The sequence below is a fragment of the Calidris pugnax genome, unplaced genomic scaffold, assembly GCF_001431845.1.
Source record: "Calidris pugnax isolate Ruff unplaced genomic scaffold, ASM143184v1 scaffold336, whole genome shotgun sequence".
Taxonomy (NCBI): Eukaryota; Metazoa; Chordata; class Aves; order Charadriiformes; family Scolopacidae; genus Calidris; species Calidris pugnax.
In genome coordinates, this window is record NW_015091127.1 from 1,007,668 (window position 1) to 1,029,517 (window position 21,850).

The 21,850-nt window shown below is 38.6% G+C and overlaps 1 protein-coding gene across 2 annotated transcripts in view; it reads left to right on the top strand.

Annotated features, from left to right (window-relative positions):
* IQSEC1 (IQ motif and Sec7 domain 1) overlaps nucleotides 1-21,850 on the top strand; it is a 148,175-nt gene that overhangs the window by 122,747 nt on the left and 3,578 nt on the right. Inside the window, exons 7-13 of one of the 2 annotated variants that reach the window (XM_014958445.1) lie at nucleotides 2,851-2,990; nucleotides 4,595-4,624; nucleotides 6,941-7,066; nucleotides 8,875-8,974; nucleotides 11,969-12,130; nucleotides 12,799-12,975; nucleotides 20,021-20,070. In XM_014958445.1, coding sequence (XP_014813931.1) covers nucleotides 2,851-2,990; nucleotides 4,595-4,624; nucleotides 6,941-7,066; nucleotides 8,875-8,974; nucleotides 11,969-12,130; nucleotides 12,799-12,975; nucleotides 20,021-20,070 — 785 coding nt within the window. Of the gene's footprint in view, nucleotides 1-2,850; nucleotides 2,991-4,594; nucleotides 4,625-6,940; nucleotides 7,067-8,874; nucleotides 8,975-11,968; nucleotides 12,131-12,798; nucleotides 12,976-20,020; nucleotides 20,071-21,409; nucleotides 21,567-21,850 lie in introns of those variants that run through there. The other variant, XM_014958446.1, reaches the window with a different exon arrangement.

The window sequence follows — 21,850 nt, forward strand, 5'->3', positions numbered from 1 at the left end:
ATTACTAGTGAATTCTTATAGAGAGACTCTCTTCATCCTTTGTGATTTTGCCATAGCAACCAATGCATTACAAGGGATATCAGATATATATTCTGAAAAAATTAAACAAGTAAGGTCTCTTACACATTTTAGAATTTTAGTCTAAAAAGATATTTCTTTCCCTCCCTCATTTCAAATGGATAAACTCTTTATTAAGTAGATGTGCAGAGGAGATGGAGCCATTGTCTCCTTGTTCTTGTTAAGAGTGGTACAAACCTGGGACCTGAAGCCATGTAAACTTCCATGTTCTTAAGAGATGCAGATAAATGACTTGGCTAGAAACTTGTATGTAAGGCTTTGCCACAGAAAACGGAGCATTTGCTCGGGCTGTATATGTGTATATATTAAGGAACACAAATCACTATCCCATGATGAGTACTACTGGAAATAATCTAAAGATTTAAATTCTCAGTGGAAAAAAAAAAAAAAAAAAAAAAAAAAAACAGCTCTGAAACCTTCCTGTACACAGTAAATAGCAGAGAAATGTCTTTTCAGTTTCTTCGTTGGTGTATTTCCTGATCAAGAAACTATTTGCCAGGCTCTGGCACTCCCAAGCCTGCATCTAGATTGCCACAAAAAATATTTTGTCAATCTGTATCTCAGGTCTTTCTATGCTGGTTCTTTCTGGTGAAAAAGAACAGGTTTTTATGAAGTATCAGCACAGCCAGTGCTCAGCTCTGCCTGAATGGAAGTAGTCACTGCAGAGCTGAGGAGGAGGATTGTACATGGGGAGATGGTACCTCATAGAATCATAGGATGGTTAGAGATGGAGGGACCTTAAAGATCATCGAGCTCCAACCCCCCTGCCCTGGGCAGGGACACCTCCCACCAGACTCAAAGCCCCCTCCAGCCTGGCCTTGAACCCCTCCAGGGATGGGGCAGCCACAGCTTCTCTGGGCAACCTGGGCCAGGCTCTCACCACCCTTACAGGAAAGAATTTCCTCCTGAGATCTCATCTAAATCTCCCCTCTTTCAGTTTAAAACTGTTCCCCCTCGTCCTATGGCTCCCCTCTTCCCCATCTCTCCTGTAGCCCCCTTTAGGGACTGGAAGGCTGTTAAAAGGTCTCCCCGGAGCCTTCTCTTCTCCAGGTTGACCATCCACAACTCTCTCAGCCTGTCCTCATAGCAGAGGTGCTCCAGCCTCTGAGCATCTTCATGGCCCCTGTTCCTGGTCGCTCAAGCAAGAATGGCTCAGACAGCATTTACCTTTTATGACAGAAGAGCACTCACATGTTAGAGAAATGAAATGGGGCTGAAGTCCCCATCCCTTTTTTTTCCTAGAAGGTGGTTTGCCCGTAGGGAACAAGCAGCTTTTACTATACTTGTGTTACAGTGTGTTTATGCCAAGGCCAGGAAAATTGTCTGCTCTGTCATGGCCACCCTCTCCTCCTCCTCCTCCTCCCCCTGCTTTTAAGCACTGGATAAGCACGACTTAGCACAGTCTCTCTTCTTCTGGCAGCACTGGATGCAGCAGCACAGCAGCAAATAGGCCCACAACTACTGCTGGACACAGCCACAGCCCACAACAACAGCCGTTTTCTCAGTCCTATCTCAAAGTAGGCTGGATGGGGGAAAGACAGAATCAAGTTGCTTAATGTATAAAAATATATTGGCGCGTTTCAGCTGCGTGGCAGTTTGTATTCATGTGCCCATGTGATACTTTTATTTTAGCACTAGTAAAAACGAAATACTTGTGGTGTTCTGGAATTTCAGATCTTCAAAATGAAAGTCCTGTTTGGTGATTTTATTGCTTTAGGTTTGTACAAGGCATTAATGAACGATCTGTGCTCAGCAGATGTTTTAGCTTAGCAAAATTGCAGTTAGTGTTGAGATTTTATCGTAAAGTCCACAAAGATTAAAAAAGGCCTGACATTCATCTCTTAGCATAATACTACAGTTATATTTGTTGTTTTAAATACAGGACATTCTCTCTGACCTCCAGCCTGAATTCCAGCGATTTCTTATTATTGTAGGGATTTTTATAACAGGCTGCCTCGCCTCTAGCTTTAGATCCTGGGTTGCAGCGGTAGTCTGTGGAGGACTTGCTGGGGTGGAACAGAAACAGGCTGTTTTACTTGCTTCTAGTTGCAAAGAAATTGCATTTTATCACAGAATTTTTTATGTGAGCAGTTGTTCCACTGAGTGACAAAATATTGCATTTTGGCTTCTGAATGGGAGATAAGAGCTTATTGCTTTAAAACCTATTTAAAGAAAATAAGCATGCATCTCCCTTTTCCTCTGGAAATCCAGCTTTAAGTCACTTATTGAAAATGGGTTGGTTCGACTGTTATTAAAAATTCAGGATCAAGCCTTCAAGACACTGTGGCATTTGTTAGAGCACGGACATGCCAATTATAATCACACGGCTCGAAACAATAACACTCTAACAAGGCTATTTTGTTGATCTGTTTTTCCAGAGTAAATTAATTGGTTTTGAAATCGTACAGGAAATATTGGTTAAATTAGTTTTACTGGGTGTTCATAAAGTTCTTGTGTAGGAAATTATTTTCTGAGAGGTGTTGAGTAGTACTGGGACAGAGGCAAAAGGGAACAGTTGTTGTGTTTCCTCCCAGTGGTTTACTCCTAGAAGGAGGCCATACGGAGATTTTAGTGCCTGAAGGGCTGTGTTAGCTGGCAGAGTACTGGCAGCTAGAAAATAAAACAGCAGCAACAAGGCAAAATGGGTGTTCCCCTTAGCAGGGGAAACAAAGTTTGCCTATGGTTTTAGCCTCTCCTTGCTGAGAACTAACAGTGTGTGTTGGTGAGACCGTTGAGAGCCAGGCTGCTCACAGGAACTGTTGGCTTCTGCAGGTGTGGATGATGGGGAGGACATCCCCCGAGAGATGCTGATTGGGATTTACGAGCGAATCCGCAAACGGGAGCTGAAGACGAATGAGGACCACGTGTCCCAGGTCCAAAAGGTTGAAAAACTCATAGTAGGAAAGAAACCGGTAAGTTCCCTTCCCACTGCCTGTCAGTTACTAGGGGGATGTAGGAGAGTGTACAGTACAGAACAACACTGAGGTGTGTTGCTTAGAAGTAGAAATTGGTTGATAAATGGCAAAAGGCGGAAACTATCAAAATAATAATTTGCTATAAGATTGGTTTTAATTTTGGAACATTCACAGTGTAGATGAATTTTTTTGTTACAGACCCATATTCAGTAATGATGTTATGAGTCTTAAACTCTTTTCTCTATATGAAGCTTTACAATCCCGAATTACACCAAAATCTCTGCGTTTTATGCAGTTCTTATGTTTGTTTCAAGACAACTGAAGCGTGTTGGTAAAGTGATGTTGTTACAGAATTTTATTTCTACGCTATCAGTTATGGCTCCATAATTTACAAGAGTACTAGAGAACTGATGTTCACATCAGCATCCATCACATGCAGCTATGGCTGTGAACTGGTCTTTGTAAGGGGAGATTGTGTCATTTTGTCTCAGAACTTCTCTGGAAATCAGGGTTTGACCATCCCAAGATACCTCTTGCTTTGTTGTGGGAAAAATCTTAAATACTTTGCTATATAAATTAATCTTCCAAGCACCTGTTGGAAAAGGAGAGAGAAAAGGACGGATGGCCACAGCATTTTTCCCTTTGATTTCAGAGCTGAGTGAACACAGAGATATTAAGACTGATACTGCACATGCTGACAATTGTATCTAATGTGGAGAGGGACAATGGATGCTCAGCCATTCCAAATTCAAGTCTTAGAGTCATCTTCTGAAAATCTTCACATTAACAATCACAAAGGCAGCCCAGAACAAAGACAAAAAAAGATGAGACTTGCATGGTTTTGAAGTCCTACATCAGTTTTTTTGATCAGCTGTGGGGAACTTTACTGAAGCAGGGACTGATGGGTTTGGGGGATTTTTTTAGTAAGAAAAAGAGCATGGATCTCAATATTCTCTATTACTTTCAAAGAGCTTTGAATCATAATCTCTTCTCAGACAAGCCCCAACCCAGGGCTGGGGAGGAGGGAATGAGGGACCACCAAAACAAAGAAAATCCAATTTAATTTTGTTTCCCAGTAAGGAAATATTGAAGCAATCTCTTGGAAGAAGCAGAGGGGAGAGGAAGGAGAATTTTCCTAAGAAAAGCTTTTACATATTTTTGAGCAGAATGGGAAATAAGTATTGTAAAGTCAGTATTTGACAGTCGCTTGTGCCTTCAGACAAAACTTATTTTCTGTAATTGTTTGGGGATTTAGGTTTATATATAGGCTTCTGTGGGAGACAGGGCTTTTTCCCCGTTCTTTTTTTATCCAAGCATCTGGCAATTCAAATCCTAAAACTAATCCTGACCTTGTAAATTAAATGGGATTAAGAAAACAATGCCCTCAATGGAGTCCTAGGATCGAGGATTCTTCTGTTGAGGGACTTTTTAACTGTGTGAAAAAAAATTTAGGAAATAGCCAACAGTCTTTATTGATAGAAATATTTGTTTTTACTTTATAGGCATTTAGTCATAGTAAGCCCGTGACGTATTTACTTGCTATGATACAGTACTGTGTTTCTCTGAAGTTTAACGAACTTGTATATGTCTTTCTACTGTAGATTGGATCTCTGCATCACGGACTTGGTTGTGTACGTATTTTTCTCATACTCCTTCAAAGTTTATAGTCATTTTAACTGGCAGCTTTTTCTTAAACTGGCAATAATGCATTCTAAGACACTTTAGCTTTTGAAAAAATTGGATTTCTTTCAAGCAAAATTTTCCTATGGTTGTAGTAATAACTCTCCAAAGTGTAAATATTTTCTTAAAAATACATTTTCCGGAGACACTGCTTAATTTTTTGCCAAAAGTTTTCTAGTACACTTGTCATGCATTTTAAATGCTATTATCAGTGTAGAAATTAGACAGCCAGTGAAGAGTAAATAACTAAGTAAAATTACAGTTGCACCTCATCTTTCCACCTGGGCCCTGGTGTGTTTACTCTTCCAGGTCCATTGATGGACCTGAGTATTGAACGATCCTCTACGGAGTTATTGCCAGTTCATTTAACAGTTCTCTTTTGAAAGGTAGATGAACGTAGAAAATATTGATTCCAGATTTAAGTTATGGGCATATTCAATAATAATCCTAAAACTGTTTTTCTACTTGCACTTAGTTTTATTTCATGATTGTATTATTTCTAGTTGCTTTGTCTGAACAAAGAAACCACTGCACAGCAGAGAGCACATAGTGCTCTGAAATCTGGTTGCCTTACACAGATTTAATCCTCATGCTGTTTTTTTTCCCCGATTGTAACTGCACTGTGCATTAGCATCTTCACTCAGGAAAATCAGAGAAGGAACCTGAAACTTCTCTTTGTTTTTTCAGTCTTCTATTTCTTGCTTTTCCTATGTAAACACTTAGAGTCATGCCAAGCGAGCTTCGTATTCCGAAGTACCTGTCATTGTTTGGTGGGTGCCTGTCTGGCAGTACCACTGGGCTGTAAAAACAAGCTGAAAGATGTGACCTTTATAAAACCTGGTGGAAGGGAATCTTATCGGACCATCTATTGCTATGAATGAAAGCACTGTCTGCAAGCTCAGTTTCCGTCCCAGAGCTCACTGTAGCTGTGTGCGTGCTCCTGGGCTCAGTGCCTCCCCTGGGGTTTTGTTAGCTCCCTGTAGCAAATCTCCGACTGCTGTGTGCTGGGGAGAGTGAGTCTGGAGGTAGTCCTGGGCTCAGTGCCTCCCTTGGGGTTTTGTTACCTCGCTGTAGTGAATCTCCGACTGTGTGTGCTGGGGAGAGTGAGTCTGGAGGTAGGAGAGAATGGGAGCATGCAGCATTCATTCCTGCCACTTCTCTCTGAGAACCCACATGAGCTGTTCACTTACCAGAATGGCCTGAAAATAGAAAGCAGTGATTTCTCCAGCATTCTTCACCACACCGGCTCTTTCAGAACATGGCAGATTTTTTTCTTAAATACCTTCTCCTTGCAAGTTCGGGGAGGGTGATTAAACTAATGCCATAGATAAATGCTACAAGCATTTTATCTGTTATTAAAATCTCATTGGATTTTGGGGAAAAACTGAAATCTCATCAAATAACTCAATAACCAACCAGGAACAAGCGAAGAAGCAGCATTAACAGTCTTAAGACTGTTTTTCTTTGCTAGTAAATCTTGTAATTCCCATGCAGAATCAGGTATTTTAAAGAAATACAGCATATAAATGAAATTTATGTCTAATTACCAAAGAATATTCTCCACTTCAAATTTTTAAAGTTTAAAGGATTTATTTTAATATTGTTGACAAGTTATCATCATTTGCATTTGAAAGAAATTAAATTTCACTAGGTTGAAAACAGCAGCTTTGGAGGCACCTTCAGCAAATCAGAAAATGGAAAATTATTTTTGGTTTTCTTGCCAGTATGAGAAAATAAGCCAGATTGAAAATGCGTTTGCTTTTTCCTGATCTCACCTTTTCCTTGGTACTGGAGAATGAACAAATTGAATTAACTCAGAGGGTGATAAAAGTAATCTGCAACATCAGTGTATTAATCTCACAAAAGCTAAAGTTGCTTTGCATCCTTTCTTCTAATAAAGAGATGTAAAAACACTCAGGAAAGCAAACATCCTTTGCTTTGATCTCCCACTTGCTTAATCTTAAGTTCTTTCAAGGTTTTATCGTTTCACAAAGTAAAACTCTATCCCCAGTGAAACTTTCCTTGGCATCCATACACAGGAACGCAAGCTGTTAGAGAATATTTTCTATAAGAACTTTGATGAAGTTTGAATGTCATGCAAGTTTGGGGCATATAAATATTTTTCTGTTGTTGGTCCTTTGATGAAAAGTCTAATGGGCTTAAAGGTAAAAATATTTGAAGTGTTCAAAAAAAGACTTTAGGTTTTAAAGGCACTCTTTCTTGGCTAAATATTGCTGTATTAACCATGAACTTTTGTATTATCATAGGTCCTCTCTCTACCCCACCGGAGGCTTGTTTGCTACTGTAGGCTGTTTGAAGTTCCAGATCCAAATAAACCTCAGAAGCTTGGATTGCACCAGCGAGAAATATTTTTATTTAATGATCTTCTTGTGGTATGTATTTTCAGGTGGATAGACTTGGAGTGAGGTGTTCAGAAATGCCGAGCTCCATGAAATCAGTGACAATTAAGTGTATGAGCATTCCTGAAACTAAGCGTCTATTACTGTTACTCTGTACTCCAGCAATCTTGGGATAACTAAGATGTAAATTTTCTTAGTTTTCTTCATTATATATAATTTGCTTGTAAACTGAAGCCTTTTATTGATTACTGTGCTCTATTGGAAGAACATACTTTGATGCAATAGCTTTTACTATGAAGAACAAAAATTACCTCCAGTTCACCCATTTCCCTAATGGGTAAACGGAGACATTCTTTATTCTGTGAATAATGAATTCAAGTTTCTTATGGAAAAACAAAATAGTACTACTTTTTATCCCCCAGACGTTCTGTGGACCAGATATGCTTATTCATTGAAATAGGAATAGGATATGTGGAAATACATTTTTACAGTTGACCTTACTTTTTAGTGTGCATTTAACTTGGCCCGGTCTTTTGAAAAACAGACATACAAAACTAGTGACAGCTTGGAATTTTTTGGTTGATTTCCTCCTAAAAATAGGAAAATTTGTTGCACTGTTTGGAATGTATATGGTTGTTACCTGAGAACTAAGAACTAAACTAAATATTTCATGTTTTGTTATGAAAAAGGCACACTTCAGATGCACAGTTTTATAGTGTGCAATTTTAACATGCCCTTAGACCTTAAAACCAGGAAATAAATTTAAAAAAATGTAATCCTTTTGATTGTGAGTATAACCTCCTAGTTGTAAATGTGAGCTTGTGGGTAAAATGATGAAACGTTGTTGTGTTTGGGTTGCAAGTTTTCTATCATTTGATATTACTCAGATGTCAGTAGTTTTATCAAAGTGTAATATAAGGGTGTAATATAGATACATATGTAATATAGATACATTTGATATTACTCAGATGTCAGTAGTTTTATCAAAGTGTAATATAAGGGTGTAATATAGACCAAATTCACCGGTCTTTGGGTGTAATATAGACCAAATTCACCAGTTCTAGTAAAATGTCATTGCCAAAAGTTAACCAAATTCACCGGTTCTAGTAAAATGTCATTGCCAAAAGTTAAAATTAGAAAGAACTACTAAAAATAAATCTATTGGTTATAAAGAGAAAGAGTGGTTGCACTCACACTTTAGGAGAACCAGAATTGATGGGAAGTGGTAGTATGTTACTTCTGTCATAGCAAAAGCTTTCCCCAGAGCTCTTCAAGAGCTTTTCTTGAGATTGGTGCTGTGCAAATCTTGGGGCAAACGGGGCATCATTGGAGGAGGTAGTGTAGGACAGTAGGTAGAGGGGCAGAGAAGAGAAGAGGGTTTGGAAAGTCCCAGCCTTGTGTGGAACGGTCCATAGCCAGGCTGTGAGGGATAGCGGGGTAGTAGCTAAGTTTTTTTAAAAGGATAATCTAAACATATTTGTATTTTGTCTAGCATATACAGTGCACAATAAGGGCACAGGGGTTTTTTATCTTTCTGGAATCTCAAAAGTAGAGTTCTGGAGGATAGAGAACACAAAGGCTTTGTATCTGGATAAAATATTTAACCTTCTGCTTAAGAGATAGTAATGCTTCAAAGCGAGCTCTGTTTCTTCAGTAGTAGTAGATGAAATACATTGGTTGCATTTAAAAAAGGAAAAAATTACAGGTTCATATTTTCTGGCCGATTATAGCTTGCTTTGGCATAAAATATTTTATTATATGCTAATTCCTAAGAACAATAATTTTCCACAAACACATATGGTAAAAGGGCTATTTCATTTTGTTTATTTGATAACTTCCAGGTCACCAAGATTTTTCAAAAGAAGAAGAACTCGGTTACATACAGTTTTCGACAGTCATTTTCCCTCTATGGAATGCAAGTTCTTCTTTTTGAGAACCAGTGTAAGTCTCTCCTCTCTTTTTAGATGACCAATATTATTTATCAATAAAATAAAAAAATTGTGTGAGTGAAAGGGAAGGACAGGACTTGATTCTGAATTTAGGAATAAAATTGCTCTAAAGTTTAAAACAAGGTAATGTCAGTGTAAGAAGCAGCAAGAATGCTGTTAGATTATTTTTTATGGTAGTCAGAAGCCAAATCTAGCCAGACGTGTTGTTTGTGAATACTTGTAAAGAATAAAATGTTTGTAAAGAAACAAATGTATCTGGTGCTGAGTCAATGGTACAGTTAGCTGCAACTGAATGTGTGATAATAAATAATGGGTATTATAATGACACATGTAATTCAAAGCACTGTGTAATTCATCTTCCTGATTTATATCTTAACTTTGTGCCTAGGTAATGTATACTCATTCAAATATAAATACAAAGCATAGAGTCTTCATTAAAGTTTGTATATTCTGACACCTTTTGTTTATGTCAGTTGTAACCTGCATTAATCCAATATTCTTACCTGCGAAGCTTGTCTAGCTTAGTCTTAGCAGACAAAAACACAACCAAAAGCAAATGGTTTGCTAATGTCCTAATTTTAAGCCTTCACCTTCACGATGAATTGGTTACAGTTTTGTGTGATAAGTGGTAGTTTCTGTGCTTTTCTGTTGTAGAAGGCTCTTAGTTTTCACTTGTCCTTGAGAATGTGCTCCAGTGCTCATCTCACTCAAAAGAAGTCGCTGCTACTGAGTCAGAGCATCTGGAGATTTCAAAAGGGAAGATTTTGTAGAGGTTATAGCAGTGATGTAGCCTGCAGATTATTTGTATGCATACACATTCATTCTGTCTCTCATGCACACATTATGTGATATGAAATTCATTTTTAGAGAGGAAGGCCAAATATTTCTATCCTAGGTTCTACTAAAAATAGAATAATACATAATTCCTCTGATGTCAAGCTTAATAAATTTTAAAAAGAAATATATCATAAGCATGCTAAATAGAAACACTTTATTCAAGTAAACTTAAAAATATCTATAATGAAACTGGGGTTTGTGACCTGGAGGCATTTTAACTGAGACTCAGTAGACAGAGGTGGGCTGGTGAGGTGAATTCCCTATGGTGAATCAGTGACCTGCCTGTACGTCTCGTATCGGTGCCTGCTGGGTGGAATGCAGTATTTTTCCAGTTGAGAAAGGCAAACAGTCTTCCCCTGTGGTTTGCAGGATTAATATTCTTGGTTTCCCCTGTCCTCAGCAAGCTTTGGGGTATTTTGGCCAGAGCCATCATGCCATTCGTAAATTTGTGTGTAGCAGCTGACGGAATCGGCTGGTTTCAAGTGAATAAAATGGAGTGTCACTAAAGCAGAAGCAACAGAAATATTGATTTGGGTACTGGTGAGGCTGAACACTACAGTTGGCATTGATGATAGAAGAATTGACTTCTAATGGTAGAATTCAATTATGTTGAGGGATGGATGAGCTCCAAAAGAGAAAATAAATTTCATATATTTCTAGTAAATAAATAGGCCGTAAGGGAAGTATCTTTTACATTTGCAGTCAAAATCACTGACACAATATAACGGGCGAGGAGATCGCTTCAGAGACAGCGTCAATGAAACCAGTAAACACTTACATGAGTGTTTCCTGGTGCTTAATCAATGTGATGTAGAGAAGTATCTCTGGTAATAATATATTTTTGTTTGTTTAGTATATGGAGATATATATATATATGGAGAGATACATATAAGAATTATATATATACATGTTACTTTTGTGCAAGATGTGCCGTCAGACCCTGACAGAAGCCCAAAATTCTTGCTCCTTCTTCCCCTCTGTACCCTTTGAGGCTTGTGACAGTGCACACCTTTTTTCACCTGAGAATGGGAAATGGACTTGCTTCACTTTGAGTTGGGACTCAGATTTGGAAGTTAAGATACCCTTTTAAGGGAGTGTAGCATTTGCACTTGTTTCTCAATATTTTAAGTCTTGTTGAAACATTAATGGCTTTAAGGGAAGAGACTGCCTTACATCATCTGCTGGTTCTTGAGGGAATTAATTTTTTGTACATGGGAGCACTTGAACTTCAGGTTGAACACTTAAATAAATATTTGAGAACTTTGGCAAACCATTAAGGTCAGGCAGCTGAGTAAAAGAAAACACTGTGAATTAGAATGCACATTTTGAGGTTTTCTGAGACCCCATTTCTAAAGGTCTGTGCTTCCAGCAAAGGCGGATTCTGTTTTCTACAGAAGAGTGTATCTCCACTGTAAGCTTTCTTTCTGTAAACAAACCACCTATCTCAAGCAGGAGATGGTTTTGAGCAGCTGTTAAAATTTGCCACCTCAGATATGCAACTAGGAAAAAGCCAAAGACAGTTTGCTGAAAAATCTGCCTTTTAGTGTGAAGTTGTCCATAATATGGGCCAAAAGGGGAGGGGAGGGAGGGTCCTTTTACTTCTGCAGTATGTAATTTCACAGATAATTTTAACATTTTTTCTTAAAAACAAAGGAAATTAGGGAGTGCAGAGAACAACAACTTAAGAAATGCTGAAAGCTGTACATGCTGTAGTGTGTTTGTCTTCCTGCAAACGTTAAAAGTATATGAGAGTTTCTAGTACTTGAGGTGTAGTCAAGTAACTCTGCAAAACTGAGTAAGGCAGGGAATGGGATCTCTTCCATGAAGCAAAAATGATCCCTTTAATTTTTTGAGGGTTTTTTTCAGGGATTTTTCTTCTGTATTGTCCATTGTACCTTAAGGGTAACAGCTGCATAAAGACTATCTTTCTGTATTTATTCGGTATCTTTACAGTTAAGTGGTTCCAATGTATCTTAGGGATTTTCATTCTCATTCTGTGCATTTAGACTTTTCTCTCTCTGACTTTGTTCCCCATATGGTAGTATTAGTAAAAAGCCTTCCGTTTTTTGTTTGTTGGTTGCTTTTTTTTAATAAAAAGACAAATAATTGGAATAATCAGGGCTTAGTTTTTCTTGACTCTTTCTTCTAGATTATCCCAATGGTATTCGGCTCACGTCAGCTGTTCCGGGAGCAGATATCAAAGTACTAATAAATTTCAATGCACCAAATCCTCAGGACAGGAAGAAGTTTACAGATGATTTGAGGGAGTCAATTGCAGAGGTTCAAGAAATGGAAAAGCACAGAATAGAGTGTAAGTACCAAGGTACATATAATAGAGCGTTTTCAAGCTAACAAAAACAAGAAAATCCTGAATATGTGTATAACCCATTAGAACTCCTTAAAAGTTCAAAATAATATGGTGTTTTTTCCATGGCTTTGATTCTAGAAAGAGGAGAAAAGCCCAATGATACCTTAAGCCCTGGCTGAGTTCATTGACTGTTATTTACTGAAGTGCAGCTGCAGTGGAAATGTAACTGGAAATAGCAATGGACAGAGGAGAGACAGATTTGTAATTAGCAGTATAAATTACAGGGATAGTTTACATCACTCAAATTCTCAGTGGTGATCCTCCAAATAAGTTTCACTGAATTTTTCTTCATTTCCATGTTGCTATTCCTGTATTCTCTCAATTGGGTAGCCATAGTACAAATCGATATATTTTGCTGCAAGTTACATGACCATGTAAACATGGAATTTTATCTCCTGTTTTTCTAGAAGAGGAATAGCCCTCCATCCTGTACATTGTAATATAAAGTTGTTAGTACAAGGGGAAGTTCCTCCCTGGCATGTAAGAGTGCCAAAATGGATTCTTATCTATTATTCACAGTAACACATCATCAGGTACAGAAATGGTGATGTTACCGTGTCCTTTGTTACAGTCAGTAAATATGAATTACAAAATTCTTCTCTGTCTTTCAGCCGAGCTAGAAAAGCAGAAGGGTGTGGTGCGTCCAAGCATGTCTCAATGTTCCAGCCTGAAGAAAGATTCTGGCAACGGGACGCTGAGCAGAGCCTGCCTGGATGACAGCTACGCCACCGGGGAGGGGCTGAAGAGGAGCGCCCTGAGCAGCTCCCTGCGGGACCTCTCGGAAGCAGGTAGGCACTGCCTTCAGCCTCCCTCCCCTCATCCTCACTCCCGCACGCGCAGCTGCAGGAACCATGCACAGAAAGCCCACCTCACACTGGGCACCCAGAACTAGTCATACTGAAACTTCACACCTTTTAAATAGTTCCTCTTTCGTAGAGTCCCTGTTTAATTTCTGTTTGTTTTTTTTTACCCTTGTTCTATTAAGCAACCACTCTTTGAAAGCATTTAAACCATTGTAGATTGCTATATATACTTTTAAAGGAGAGTGAAGACAGAGGAAAAATTGTAAGTGTTTTATAAAAGAAACGGTTGACTTGTGCTAGGAGTAACCCACTTAGTTTTCCTTTCTTTTTTAATTCCCCTTTGCTTCTTCCCTTTCATACAACAAGCTTAGAGAGAAAAGAAACTGGTCTCTGTGCAATGACCGCTTTCTGTGTATTTTGTGCTCAAGTGTACCTGTGTGACCACATTGATGAATGAAATTGAGTGAAGCCCTACTAAATTCTGCCTAGTGCCATGTAATTCAGATACAGGCTGTCCCTGATGCTCTTTTATTATTTTGTAACTCAAGATAGAGTTCCCAATTCTTGCAAAAGAGGTTGTTGTGAAATACTATTGCCAGTACAATAAAGGAAGCCCTAGTGGACAAGTCTACTTATATCCCACAAAACCACTGATGTGTCTTAAGATTTGTTAGCTGATTAACGTAGCTGCAGACTGAAAGGAGTGGTGGTGTGATTTTTTAGCCAAAGGAAAGCCAGGGAAAGTCTGGTACATTTTTATTTTATGCTTTGCCTGGGTAGTACCCAGCTGGCACAGCCGTGTAATGCCGGCTGCCGCGGGTAGGAACCCTATGTCTCAAGCATGTTTCACTTCATGTGAAATGTGATTCCCAGCAGTTAGGAGGAGTCACACCATCAGAAAGTACTCCTGGGCATAGTAGCAACTATAAATATATCATTTTTAAATCATTTTTTTAGTTCATAGTCTGTGTTACGTACTCTTATTTGTTCATCTAATTGCAGTGATGATTTACAGTATAGTTAATTTTAACACTACTTATGTCTTTGGTAGTAGACACTACTTGCCTTTTTCCTTTTTTTTTTTTTTAGGTAAAAAATGGATTTTATCTATGCTGTAATAAATAAAATTGTTGTAAACTGAAGTTAAAGCCTGTGTTTTGTGGGTTTATGTATGTGCATACAAATATGTAGAGAAATAGCTCTTTCAATTATTTTATTCTCTGTTTAGGCTTTCATACTCATGTGTCCATTTGCTTCATTAAAAAGAACTAGGACCTTGATCCAAAATCAGGCTGAAGTTAAATATTGGTGCTTGATTGGCTTCAATGGATTTTAGATCAAGGCACTAGTCTTCACCACTGTTAGATCTCTGATTTCAGGATTCTTCCGTCATCCTTCTTTGTTGTCTTTTTATTTCATGAAAATGAGAACTACCATATTGTTGAATATGTGAGTTCAGTGGATGTCTCTACTCATAAATGTGATTTCTGATTAATATTTTTCATCCCATAGGAAATTTTCATCCCCGTCTTTCAGACATTGCCATGTATTTAGTTCATGTTATGGGTTTTATGCAATAAACAAGTATTTGTGATCATGAAAGCATTTCACATTTCAACAGGGCATGCCTACAATTGGCATGCTTATTACTCAAAATAACTTTTTTCCATAATGAACAGTAGAAATCACTCACAGACTGCAGGGTTTATCAATGAGTTTGTTAAACCCAACTAAACTTAATTTTAACTTTAACAAATCGAGAATTATGGAGAGTTTCTGTTTGGTCTTGTGCAGTGCATCCGACTTGAGAAATTACATACCTGTTATTTGCTTTGTTATTTGGTGTAATTTTAATGAGATTATACATGTCTTTTCTGCCTTTTCTCAGTGAAGAGCTTGCATGTGAGGCTGATTTTTGTTTTAATGTGGGAGGGATGATCCATAGAAAAGCAAAGCAATCTCTTTCAGTTAGGAAGATACTGCGTCCCAGTGATTATACCACAATAAATTGCTTCTGTAAAAGACTACTGGGGTTGCCTCAGTTCTTCTTTTTGTGGGTGAAACACAGGATCAAAAAGGAGGAAGAACAGGAGTAGTGGGTCTGTGCATGGATGGGTGTCTTTCTGTAGGAAAAGGCACGATGACAGTGGATTTTTAGAGAGTTCCTTTCTACATTTAAACATAAATAACTCTAATAAACATGAGAAAATTTCCTGGTTGCACATTTATGCAGTAAGGCAGGGAATTGTCCAATGAACATTGCAAAAACAAATTGAAAAATTTTAAATATTTATTCAATGAAGCGGAAATCTGATTGAACAGTGTTTTGGTTGCACAGGTATATGACAAAGCTATGTAAGAAAACAGTCTATTACTCTCAGTATCACAGTAGTAAATGATGGCTGTGGAAAATGACTTTTAATTTCTCTCTTGGAAAAGAGTGACGATTCGTAAGCGTCTTAGATCTAATGAATATTGATAGTCTGAATTATTCTGACTCCTAAGCTGTAAACCTTAAGGAAAGGCAAGATTTCTCTGTCAGGAAACAATGTCAGGAATCGTTTCCTGATGGTTGTTCTTCCATGCATTTGCCACACTAGCTTCAATCACAATTGCAAAAAGGATGTGCATGAGAGTCTCTTGAATTTAAAGATAGTATTGTTCGTTGTGGATTGACAGTTCTTTCCATGGAATAAAAAGCATGTGGCAACCAACTGTTCCAAGATGTGACTCTGTCAAAATTATTTAGTGCTTTATTTTTCTCAAAAGAAAAATATGTCATTTTTATTACATGCTCTTGAGCTATAGTCAAGGAAGAACTGAATTTATTTGTCCCAGAGTCTGAAATTCTTAACTGACATAAAAATATTAGAACACAGACAAATTTTCATGCAGTTAAAGCTGAATTTTATAAGTTCTGATAGAATTTTGGCTATTTCACGACTTGATATACAATTAATGGTAGGTAGGTTCACAGAAAGATGGGAAAAGTGTGAAGTCCCATCATGGCCATTAGTAGGTGAGAAGGCTAATTTGGTTGCTAGAGCAGAGCCTGGAAGATTAGACTGGTTGCGTTTCTGATTCTGGATTTCTCCCAGGTTTCTTGACTGGTTTTAGGGTGGTCAGTCTGAATTCCAGTGACTTTGAGTTGCTGGAGGACTGGGTGCTTTCACATTGCATTTACGCTTGAGAGCATCTGTGGCAATCAGGCTTTATTCCCCCCATCCCTATCCTATAAGGAGGAAATAATAGTTACACACTGGTTTAAAAATCATCATTTTCTGCTTTGCCTTTGTAATGCACAACTGGCATACCCATGTAATACTGGAATCTGCACTGAAGTGCAGGATGGTATAATGGTTACTACTAATATTAAGGTGTGCTTGTACACCTTAGAGTCTCCTGAGCTATCTCAAAACCATCACAGACCAGTAGAGACTACTTTAAAAAAAACAACCAAAAAACCCCAAAACAAACAACAAAAAAAAAACCCAAAAATGCCCCCAGCCATAAAATAGTTCAAGAATTAAAACAATTCTATCTGTATATTGCATATAATCTCAGTTGTCTACCTTTAACTTTGTAAATGTTTTTTTTTTTGACCTTGCAATAAAGCTTTTTTTTTTTTAAACAATTTCATCATGTATTTTTTAAAATTCCTTATATCCCAAAATGTAATGGAAAAGATTGTGGAACTTCTCAGCATTGTAATCCCCTTAAAAAGACTCTGAGTTCATGCAATTACAGAATCCCTTAATCTGCTGACTCCAGCAGTGATGGGGTGATGCAGGCAAGGTCACTGGGTTATTTTCTCCTTCCTCTCCCATGGATTTTGCTGCACTATATAGGATAGAGGATACTACCAGGCTTTTTCTCCCTTGTTAAAAGAGCTTTTCAAGCAGGGAGAGGTTTTTGCCTGTCTCTTCCCTTTGTCACTGTTGTTGTATTTCCTTTTCTTCAATGGAACAGCAACAGTAACGGGCGTGATAGAATTTACTCGTTTTTTTTAATAAAACAGATTTATACAAATCAAGTCTTGTGAAATGCGTATGTTAACACCAAACCATTTTAAAAGTATTTTGTACGAAGACACCCCACCTTTGTATCAACAACTTCTCTGTCTGATGGAAGAGCCACTGCTTTTGCAGTGGGGGAGTTGTTCTGCACCGCGAGGTGTGATCGTGCTGGTTGCTCATCTCGTATCCCGCTGGCATAGAACAGAGTTTCAAGAAATACAGGGCAGCAGTGAGAAATATTTACATTTACTGTAATGATCTGCATATCCCAGAGATCCATTTCTGCTAGGTAGCAGGGATTTTTATTAATGAAACTCTGTATTGAAATGTTTAAGTTTGTAAAATTATTTTGATCACTTAATATTTCCACTATAAATTTGAAATAGTCCCATATAATGCATGTACGTATATGGGACATATACTGATGTAAATTAAAGTTATTTCTTACAAACAATATGCCTATCTAACATCAATGAATTGTTGGAATGAATCAGAAAAGATTAAATTAACTGAAATTTAATTTTATTTAAAAAAAATTGAAAACCACGCTAGCATCCATAAAAATTTAAAGCACATCAGAATATATTAAGCAAAACTGGTCTTCAGGTTTGATAAATGCCACCCTGCTGTTAATGATTATGTGAGCACAGAGTTACGCTTACGTGCAATTCTAGTCAAGGCAGCATTTTCTTGAGATGTGTGTGAACACTGGAGCTGTAGGGAAGGTTTCTGAGGTGGGATGTCACCTCCAAGAGCAGAGGGCAGCCTTGGATAAGCACACGCTCACAGGGGGAATGCTCTAGAGGATTTACTTCATAGCTTTTATATCACTCTGTAGGTCAATACAGAATTGGGTTTGATTTGTTTTTAAGAAAATAAACCAAGCGCTCTTTATTGTGATAGTGCCTATCTGAGGGAAATTCCAGGCATTTTAAGTAGGATTTTCTGTTTGTTCTTGGCTTTGCTAGTACTACTTTGCCCTGAAGTTACTCTAAGCAAAAATCCATCTGTCTCTTTCTGTCCATATGCATTGTGTATATACAGTGTTCATGGTTATTTTATTCGAGACTTTGCCATGTGCAAAAGGCATTGGACTTTCCTGTTTTCCTTCATTTTTGGCCACGTTTAATGACTTGTGGCAGCTGTCAGTCTTATTTGCAATATTGACTGCTAAGTTGAGATGGCTATCTTCCTCTATGCTTTTGGATCAGCAAGCGAGAGTGATTTGAGTGTTAATCAGTACTAATCCCCTCAGCAGAGCAGAAAAATATCAAAGCCTGACTAGAAGTAAAAATAAGGGATTATCAGAACCAGTTTTTCTTGGGGGGGGGGGGGGGGGGAGTCATAAGATAGCACAGTTATGGATTTGATGAGGCTAAATCTGCAGCAGGAGATGAACCGCTGAGCTTTCGACAAAGAGCCTGTCCAGGGGAGTTGTTCAAAGTTCCAATGAACTTAAGAAGCTGAACAAAACACCCTGACACAAACACCTTCCCCTTAGTTTAATGTCAGTGCAGAGGGGTTTGTCCTGGGGAGTAACGCTTGGAGATGATGAGAGAGGGGGAGACGTTACAGTAGTCTAAAGAGAACTGTAGCTCTGCAGAGAAACTTCATTGCAGGGCAGCATCCCATGACTGACCAGGCCAAAGTTATGCTTATGGAGCCAATAGGTGGTATTTTGAGATCGTACTGGTCTTATAAGACTTATGGGTAGTCTAAATTGGTCTGTGAGAGGGTCTGTCAAGAAATAAGGGTGAACCTCCCAGGAATCACAGTTGTGTCCTACTTATAAACCAGTCCCAACGTTCTTCTCTTTGGCTCTGATACCACATGCCTTTTGGGCTCCTAAAGATGAGGGCATGTGGCTCACAGTTGGGTCATGCTGAAATCTCCACATGCTACTCCAAACCCACCTGTTGGAGTAGCAGATTCTGAGGGCAGCAATGTACCAATGCAGGGTGGAGACTGCCTTTGATGTTTGCAAGGAGAAAGCATTGAGAAAATGTAGGTTTCTAAAAACATGGAGATTTTAGAGGAGCTTTGAGAACCTGACTGCTTTTCAAAGGTTAGCATTGTTTGCACACCCTACCAGTAAAGTATTTTGAACCTTTGCAAAGCAATGCTCAACAAGCTATCTCTTCAAAAATATCTGTTTCCACTGCAGCCATATGCTATTTTCTCTCCTGCGTAATGAGAGAGAAAAGCTGGGATCCTGTGTCCTATATATAGCCGCTGAAATATTCTGGCTCTTTAGGCAAACAGTCTGGTGTTTCATGGGTAGTTTTAGGCAAACACCTTTGGCAATTTGAGAATATTGGAGAACAAATCCATCATACTTAAAGATAAAGCACTGCACAGCTAAACAAACAAAATCTAGCCATAATGTCAAGACAGATTCTGGAGTTATTGATAAAAAATTAAGTTTAGTTTTTTCTAAACCTCATGAAAGAAGATTATATGAAATCCACTGAGGTTCAAAACTGAAAAGGAAATGATTAAACTGATGCCCCTCACCAATCCCCCACACTGAAGTTCAGAATATGCCAATATTAAATTTTGTATTTAAATTAATACCACCCCACAAATATACACATATATCTATATGCGCTACCAGTCTTTACAGAAAGAAACTTTGTAGACAATGAGATTCCAGGAAATCAAACAATTTAAAATTGTTGCTGGTCAACATCATAACCATAGTGCTAAATATAGATGCTAAAATACTTAAGTTTTAAATGTCATACAGATTAAAAAATATCATACCCCGCTAACGATAGTCGATTCACAACAACACCTCTTAAAAACTAGCCAGGTACAGAAACTTGATACAAGTAATGGCCTTAAAAAGGGAAGTTTCTGCCCTCGTAGCTGCTGTACCGGTCCAGTGCGATGCGAACCCCGTGCAGCCCCTCTAGTTGCATTTAGAGACTCCTCTAGCGATTGAGGGAAAGCAGCTGTTTTTCACCCGGGTCTTGTCTCAGTCTCTAATCTCTGGTGTTGCATGTCCTGGGCAGGCAAGCGTGGGCGACGCAGCAGTGCAGGATCGCTAGACAGCAATATGGAAGTAAGTAGGAAGTTCCTGATGTCTAGCTGGATGTGATGATGTGCATTTCAAACCTTTCTTTTATATACATATTTTTTTGCTCTTTTTTCTTCTAACATATAACCTGCCTGCCTCAAGTAAAATGCATGCCTAGGCTACTCACTCCGTATTCTTCCGGCTTAAAAAGCACTGACAGCTTGTTTTAGACCAATGCCATTTTTGGTTTGAGCTAACCTTGTTCCCTTTGTTCCTGCAAGCATGGTGAAATGAATATGATGTGTCCTTTTGCCACCATTTCAGTCTGGTCCCAGCTTAAAAGCCCACTTGCTCTTTGTTACAAAGTACACTGTTCTTGCTGTTTGATATTTAGCTACAACTATTGACTTTCATGCTCGACCATTCCCATTGCTTATTTTCAAGTTAAATTGCTAAATGTATGCAGTCATGACACCATGGAATTGCACAGATAGGGCATGGGAGGAAAAAAATTATTAAGATAGGTGAATTCAATGTGGATTTCATGAGATTTCATTCATCTTCAAACCATTTATATATATACTGTTCATGTCTCTGAATTCAGCTTGCAGATTTTTTTCTTTTTTTTTTTTTCTCTTTTTTTTTGTGTGTTTGCTGTAGGTAGATTGCAGTCTAAATCTAGCACACTTTGCCTAAGTACTGTTGTGTCCCATAACTCTTTTTAAAAAATATATAGCCCAAACTTCCAGAAACTAAATACACCATTCCAGGCTAAATAATAGAGAAGGTTGGACCCCAGGTCAAAAGAACACAATCACATAGAAATCTTAGTGGCAAAAATGGTGTGGTTCCATTTAACACATAATTCAGAAGTAGGCTTGAGAAGCAGCACCGTGGCCTATAGTAGTGGAAAACTACTATAAAAAAAAAGTTTAAAATACTGTTTTGAAATCTGAATTGTAACTGTAATATTTGCTGCTGTGTGTTTAACTATTTAGGTTGAATTTAATGTAGTTATATTTTTTGTTGTAAAAAAGCAAATATGGTATTTTTTTACAGTATTTAAAATGTATTTTTCCTTTAAAAACACATTCCTAGATCTTACGTCATGTTACTCTTCCGTGACATTTTTCTTATTTAAAGTCATAGCTTTTGATATTAAAGTACTGAGAGAAAAACATTTAATGCTTAAAATATCCCCAGAAGGGCATGAACCGCCTCACTGGCAACTTAGAGAAGGTGGAAATAAATTTTTTCCTAGAACTCTTAACATAGTCCACCCATGTGAACACTGAAGGAGGAGTTTGTGGGTCAGTGTGAACTTTTTTCTTTTAAACATTTTAAGATTTTTTTTTAATTTTTATTTCTATTAATTTCTTTTTAGGGGTCCATCATTAGCAGTCCTCACATGCGCCGAAGAGCTACATCAACCCGAGAGTGTCCATCTCGCCCTCACCAGACTATGCCTAACTCCTCCTCACTCCTAGGTTCCTTATTTGGTAGTAAAAGGGGAAAGCCACCTTCCCAAGGCCATCCACCATCTGGCTCATCCCAGCAGCCTCCGCACCCTGCAGTAATCCCCCATCAGCCGCACCCCCAGCACCCCCCTGCCCTGCACCACGCGGGGCCGGCCGAGGGGCAGGCGCAGGCGCCGGTGCACTCGCACCACTCGCAGTACTGTCACCTGCAGCAGAACCCCCCGCCCTACCACCACCACCACCACTACCACCCTCCCCAGCACATCCAGCACCCCCACCAGTACCACCAGCACGTGCCGCACGCCCAGCACGCTCCCTACATGCAGCACCCCCACGCCCAGCATTCC